This window comes from Berghia stephanieae, chromosome 8 (genome assembly GCF_034508935.2).
Source record: "Berghia stephanieae isolate SIO BIC M18660-M18661 chromosome 8, UCSD_Bste_1.3, whole genome shotgun sequence".
Lineage (NCBI taxonomy): Eukaryota > Metazoa > Mollusca > Gastropoda > Nudibranchia > Aeolidiidae > Berghia > Berghia stephanieae.
The window spans coordinates 35,362,941-35,370,440 of record NC_088367.1 but is presented as its reverse complement, the minus strand read 5'-3'; the positions used below and the strand labels follow the sequence as shown (position 1 = coordinate 35,370,440).

The 7,500-nt window shown below is 32.9% G+C and overlaps 1 protein-coding gene across 20 annotated transcripts in view; it reads right to left on the bottom strand.

Moving 5' to 3' along the window:
• The window catches only part of LOC144978574 (serine/threonine-protein kinase BRSK2-like), a 188,598-nt gene that overhangs the window by 49,588 nt on the left and 131,510 nt on the right, over positions 1-7,500 (bottom strand). For 12 of the 20 annotated variants that reach the window (XR_013646538.1, XM_078924810.1, XM_078924813.1 and 9 more), the window contains exons 9-11: positions 7,363-7,500; positions 6,713-6,747; positions 5,472-5,523 (exon numbers count right to left, since the gene is read on the bottom strand). The exon at positions 7,363-7,500 is cut by the window's right edge and continues 9 nt beyond it. Coding sequence is in view for 17 of the 20 variants with exons in the window: in XM_078924810.1 (XP_078780936.1) it covers positions 5,472-5,523; positions 6,713-6,747; positions 7,363-7,500 (225 nt within the window). In the remaining 3 variants the exon portion in view is untranslated. Of the gene's footprint in view, positions 1-3,653; positions 3,706-5,471; positions 5,524-6,712; positions 6,748-7,362 lie in introns of all 20 variants that reach the window. The other 8 variants (XR_013646537.1, XR_013646536.1, XM_078924820.1 and 5 more) reach the window with 1 other exon arrangement.

Genomic DNA, 7,500 nt, shown 5'->3' with positions numbered 1-7,500 from the left:
ATGATCATCATCATCATCATCATCATCATATATTATTATTATTTTATTATTATTATTATTATTATTATTTTTAAATTATTATATTATTATTATTTTATATTATTATTATATTATTATTATTATTATTATTATTATTATTATTATTATTATTATTATATTATTATTATTATATTATTATTATTATTATTATATTATTATTATTATTATTATTATTATTATTATTATTATTATTATTATTATTATATTATTATTATTATTATTATTATTATTATTATTATTATTATTATTATTATTATTATTTTATTATTATTATTATTATTATTATTTATTATTATTATTATTATATATTATTATTATTATTATTATTATTATCATTATATTGTTATTATTATCATTATTATTGATGATGATGATGCAAAATGCGAAAATATGTCCCCCTCAAAGTAATCAAAAGACTCTCGCATGTCAGTTGCGACATACCATCGACGGGTTTGATGTGATTATCCACTTACAATAGGTATCCTGGTCTTTCTAATGTGTCATTAACCAGTTAACTGCCGTTAGCTTCACGAAGTCCCAGGTTTCAGATTTGTTGCCAAGACGAGGGTCAGTTAAATCGATCGATATTTGGAGGACGAGCATTTTGGCCAATGTTTAAAATAATATATGTATTTCCCGAGTACGACAGTTAACTGGTAAACTCTTCTGCTAAGCACTAAAGTAAATATGAAATGAAGATGCTTTGCAGACACAAGGGATAAATACACTCAGATAGGTAAAAAATGTCAACACATCGATAAATGAATCACTCAAAATAATATTCATTATTATATTTAAGTACCAATGCTACACATACAATTTAAATAAAAAGTCATTCATCCATGCTTGGAATTAAAAAAAAAACCAATATAATCATAAAAAGATAAATCATGGAGATATTGAAAAGAGAATGAGAGGTGTTATGTGAGCGACATTAATCATAAGTGAAAATTGATGTGGTCTCAAGAGTAAGGGACAATTGGCATTTAGTTGGCGATTTAGAAGCCTTTCTCCTCTCAGTAAACTGGTTGTGGTGTCTCGATTATTTTCATGATATTGAAACAATAGACTATCAATTGGAAATAAAGTTTATTAGAATTTAATCCAGCTATTAAGATATCATTCAAATTTTGGAATACAAGTTGTAGACAGTTCAAAGTCAAACTGATCATACAACTTTGCAGCTTGGCGCGGCTTTGTTTTAACAATTCAAGGGAGAGCATAGATCTATTAATTGATGCAGAGTGTTTAAAAGTTTTTGTGTTCTAAATATTAAGTTTTTAATGACAGAGCTAGGATAATAATAATAATCGCAAAATCATGGTAAAAATGACACTTAAAATACAAAATAAAATAATGTAATTGTGGTGTTTAAGTATTAAGCAATTCAACGGACAAAATACCACGGATGAATCGATACCCAAATCTACTAATGTTATTATTTTAAGCAAAACAGTGGAGATATATGACAAAGTAGTAGAACCTAGATTTTCTTTCAATCTTAACAAAACCAAAATTGAAAAATCGAATATGCTCAGATTCGATCTATTTTGTTAAAACATTGTTATTAGATTTATAATTGTATACATATAGGTGTGGAAGCTAACCGCTAACGATAGAATAACACATTTTAAAAACAGGCTTTAAATAATTTGCCGTACTATCAAAAAACGCATTTTAAAGTTTTGGCTAGATTTCAAAAAGTCCCAGGTTTAAAAGTATCTGATAAGCTTAGAGTCATTATAATCGATCGATATTTGAAGGAAGAGTTTTATGGCCAAAATTGTTTAATGTGTTGCTTGTTGTTTTTTATTTCAGAGTACGACAGTAATGTCATATAACCTAAAATTCAAATCCATAAGCCACCCATTATCTGAATAATAATAATAATAATTTTAAAATGATGCAAATTAATTGATTTTGTGCGGCTTAGGTCAGGGTTTTGTGTCTGATGTGGGCGTCGCAAAGTTGAGTCTTTGGAAAAGGCTCTTTACCCACATGTTTAAACCAAGGTTAATGGTTTGAAATGGTTAACTGGCCTTGAACACCTGTATTTCTAATAAGGGAAATTATCTTACAAGCTGCATATATCGTCTTACATGTTCATTGTTACTATTGGCTTGGGAAGGACCCATAAAATAAAACCTCATGCTCTTTTTTTCGTTCATAATTGAGGAATTTCATAATTTTTTTTTTTCAAAATGTAATCTATGAGAAAGGAATTGGTTCAACAATCGATATAAATGTAATCAAAACAAACGAGTATTTGATCAGTGACCAAATGGGTACCATTGGTTACAAAAGCCCTAGCGATGTGTTCATGTGATACGGCATTCGACCCGGGGTTAATCATACACCTGGATATGGGCAACCACATGCATTTTTAGTGTTGGTACCAACTGCGCTTAAAATCGAGTTATTATAAAGGCTTTTATCCATCCTGCAGCAGATGGACTTCTAAATTGTGGATGCTACCTTTTAAGCAACGCAATGCGATTTTATAATCTTGTATGATTCGAGGCTTGCGATTGCATTTCCATGGTTCAAGTCCCGCCGCAGACGGTACAAAAAAGATTCGTCGGTTAGTAAAGGCTCTTTACTAGGACTTTCTCACTACATTCACGTGTAAAATGAGTACCTGGCCAGAGACACCGTTCTTTCAGTGGGAAAAATTTACCTCTTATAAAGCGTTTTGGAACCAATAAACGAAAGTCACCTACATTAAAACTTTCGTTTTTAAAAGCTCACTTATAATAAAATTGCACAACATCAAATGATAGACCCGTCTGTTGAGGAGACGTGAGAGGAAAATGATCAATTTTATAAAAACAAAAAAGTCAAGGTGTGATCAAAATAAGGCCACATATGAAAGCAACAGTTCTTGGGTGAAACATTACATACATCAAAACTATGTACCATACTGTAGAGTTTTTGCCAAGATGAGTATCATTTAAATTAATCGATATTTGAAGGACGAGCTTTCTGACCAATTTCGTTAAATACAAGTTGTTTTTTTCCAGAGTATGGCAGTTAACTGGTTAAAATTGCGTCTTCTCGACGCTTTCAATGAAGTGATAAGCCAGACAAATTAAATGAGCTTAAGAATACACTGTGTAAATTGCAAGTCCCTGACCTCAGAAAATACTGTGAACAAATCCCTATATAAAAACATTGAGTATATTTTAGAGGCTATTTCCACAGATATGTCTTTAGTCTAATGCATATGTTACGGTGCAAGAAAATGAAGCAGTATTATGAATCAAATGTCATTAAAATTTCTTTATGTGGGATTTTTATTTGCTTCACCTGTTCCACTAAAACAAAAAGGTAAAAAAGTAATATCTGATATTATGAAGGAGGTAACCAAAATTAAAAGTAAACATATCTCAGATGATGGTATTTATAATGATGATGATGATGATGAGGAGGAGGAGGAGGAGGAGGAGGAGGAGGAGGAGGAGGAGGAGGAGGATATTGATGTTTACAATCATGATTAAACTAACATCAAACCATTGAAGTTTTACGTCAAACGTTAACAAAAGAAGAACAAAAAGTCACCAGACCATAAAGGCACACGACATTTAAATAAACAACTACAGGCAGGAAGCATTCACCTGGACCACCTGTGCTACGGGCAGTTCTAATTCTATGTGTCCAATGGTATCACTAGATCACAGGGGAGGAGGGATGCGTGCCGCAAGCATAAAGGAAGAAAATCACCAATCAATAAACGACAATAAAAATGATAAATATGTAGATAGTATTATGTGGAATTATACAATGCATGTGACAACAAGGGAAAATGTTATGGCCACTGTCACTGCAATGTTAAATGAGAGCAGACATTTCTAGTAGTACTATTTATGTTTTTGCAAATCTGACAGCTACCTGGATACAAGACATCAGGCGATTGGGGTTTGTGTGGGGTTTTTTTTGTTTCTTGTTGTTGTTGTTGTTTGTTTGGGTTTTTTGTTTGTTTTTGTTTTTGTTTTGTTTTTGTTTTGTTTTTGTTTTGTTTTTGTTTTGTTTTTGCTTGTGTTTTGTTTTGGTTTTGTTTTGTTTTGTTTTGTTTTTGTTTGTTTGTTTGTTTGTTTTTGTTTTTGTTTTTGTTTTGTTTTTTTGTTTTTTGGGGGGGGGGGGGCATAATATCAACTATTTAGAAAATAATGGTCGTGTTCACTCATAGGAAATAGTTGTTCAGCTAAAATCGAATAATTTAGATGCTCGAAAAACTTAAATGAAATCTACATTTTGTCTTGAAAAGTCTGCATGTACATCAATGCCAATTAAAACATCTACGAGTAATATAATTCGACGTTAATTTACTTATCATGACCTTTTAAGATTACTTTTCGATGTCCAATAAAATCAGCTATGATTGAATCATTCGAGAAAGTTCTATCTAGCATATTGTAGATTTACTAAAGAAGCAGAGAGAACGTTTGCTTCTTATTCCAGAAGAGGCTGTCTGAGCTCTACCACACTATTGAGTTGCCCATAGAAAAAATGGGGAAAAAACCTTTCGAAATGGGGCAAAAATCTCGATTATTGTTAAATTTTAATAATTGTCACACCCTTTTTTGGCATATTGTTCCTATTTGCTGCATGCCATGTTTCCCATCTCCTGAATGTTTTGCCTTTTCCTAATGCAATTAGCTCATGATGTGAGTATCGTTTTCCCTACGATTTTATCAAGCGTCCTATTTTGTTCCTAAAACTTTTATTATTCTATTATTCCACTTTTAAGCCCCATAAACATCAAAGTTGCCAAATAACAGCAACAAAAAAAAAAAAGGAAAATCGAAAATAAATATTTTTTAAAATCGAAATCAATTCAAAGCGGTTTTGAAAGATTAATCGTATTTTTATAATTCTGACGACTCTCGGTTATACAAGCAATCTCAAAATTCGACGGTAATACGGTAAGGTCTTGAAATGTCTTGAACGTTGTGGGCCTACCTTGCCTTTTCCTATGTTCACACGTCGACAATAGTTATGTTTCAGTAGTGTACGATATTTTCATGTAAATGCAGAATAAGACTTTTTCTGTTATATTATAGTAAACTCATTCGATCAAAATACTTGTATTAAGTGTTTGTTTTAAAACAGTTGTATTTTGTTGTTGTAAATGTATGATTCTCTTTCTTAACTTATAAAAGGGATTTCTATTTGGTGGATTTAGCAAAGAAGGCAGAAGCGATCCTGAAAGAAAAGCAAATTATTGAGCATACAAAATTGTACAGTGAAACATTGATTACAGTGCTAGGCTATTAGGCTGATCTAAAACGGTTAAAACCAACGACAGCAGAAATCTGTGACGACATTCACGTTATGCACTTTGGATGGCTAAAAAATGGACAACAAAGACACGTCATTGGTTAGTTGATAGGGGAAAACCATCACGTGGTCGTGAAACTGGGTCACTGGAATACCTGGACTATTTGCATCATGGGTAACTCTACTTCCAGGTCTTGCTTAGATCCCCTATAATAAAACCAAGAATTTACATAGGCTTTGTATGTAATGAGTAGAATTCTCAATATAAGAAAAACTACAAAACCAAGTCCGTTTTACATATAAAACTAAATTTATCCTGATTTTGCAGTTGTTTGATATTCTAAGAAATCTGATGACATAATTTGTATAGCGAAGTCAAACATCATTAGTCAAAAAATCCCCACCTTTGTTTCATATTTCATTGTACTGGTATATTATAGATGTTATTGGCAATGATGATGGTGGTGGTGCAGGTTATACTAGTACTCGTAATGATGGAGGTAAGAGTTCTGATGGTTGCTGTTGACTATCATTGCATATCGGAACTTGATCACCGACTCATTAAAACAATATTTTGCAATACTGATTTGCTGACAGTATATAATTATGTAGTATTTATATTTCCTCTAATTTGTACTGGGTCATTTGTCGTGAGTGGTGAGTCATGTTTTGATGTCAAGTTCAAATTTGTAAACATCGGAAAGTGTTATCGCGTTGATTAAAGGCGGGGTGGGGGTGGGGTCTCGATAGCTCACTTGGTAAAACACACTTACTTGAAAAGCAAAGAGAACAGTATATCAGTCCCAGGTACAGGGGAATTTTTTGTTTGTTTTGTTTTGTTTTTTGTTTTTTTGTTTTTTGTTGTTTTTGTTTTTTTGCTTTATGTTTGGTGAGGAAGGGCGGATGGTGGCTGAGCCGTCAATTTTATCATCAGTTATCGGGTGGCTGGATCTGTTGGATCTAGCGAAATGAAGATTGCAATAGACAGCATCCAATACAAAGGGTCATTATTTTCCGTTCAAACGTACAGCAACCGTGATAAAGTTCGACACAGTATCGGCCCTTTTAGAAGCTAACCTTGTTCTTCTTCAGGTGTCAGACTATCACATTTTGGATTACCTTACATTATACAATTCAATGAAACTGATAAATAATTCAATCTTGGCGACTTTCTGTGTCGAACATTACAAACATGACAGTTTGTCACCACCTCTGTTCATTTAATCTGTGTAAAATGATACTGGTCTTGACATGTTTGTGCGTAAGTTTAAAGTTATCAATGTTATTAAGTATACATACAGAAGAATGTCAACATCATCGGTTATAATTCATTTGAATTACACGCATTACATTATTACGAATAACGAAATCAAATTAATTATATTGGATTACTCACACTAAAACCCAGCTGTGCCGCATGACGTCTTCAAGCTGAACATGGAAAATGAAAATGAAGAAAAGGTTATGATGCTAATTTCATTTTCAGCAGTTTACAAAATTCAAGAAGAAAAACGTGGTAAAATTTCGAAAAAGTTGTGCATTTATTCAGTTTAGATTTTGCACAAAAATAGAGGGTCATGAAAGCCTGCGTTCCAGTCATCTGGCAATTCAGTAAGGAAAAGTGACATTCAGCCAGTTTCTAACAGCTTCAAAGTAAAGAATTAGGAAGTAGGCATTGCTGTAAGATAAAGATCTGAAAGAAGTGTGCATGAAACTGTGCCAAAGCAAGAAAGAAAAATATAAAAAAAAGAAAAATCCATCCCCCCAAAATTCTTTGGTATGCTTTTTATCTTATGTTTGTCTGTCCAGCTCTGCCTGGCACTGTTTCTTACACACTTTTTCGGATCTCTAACAGATTCACTTCTGAACCTCCCTACCCCCCCCCCCCCCCCCCCCCTTTTCTCCTATGTATCCAGACTTAATTCCCACTATGTTTCCAGACTTAATCGATCGAGATTTAAAGTAAAAGTGTAATGGCCGAGTTAGAAAATACATGTTTTATTGTCCGTGAAGGGCTGTATGAATGCATTTTAAGCAGGGACTTACCGTGAGCCTTTTGTCGGAGTGTACCTCTATCATACCGCGTAGTAAATTCTGACAGTCTAAAGGGACAAAATGAGGAATGTGGAATACGCCCTTCTTTACTTTTTCAAGGAGTTGTCGGAGGTTATCGTCGTCGAAAGG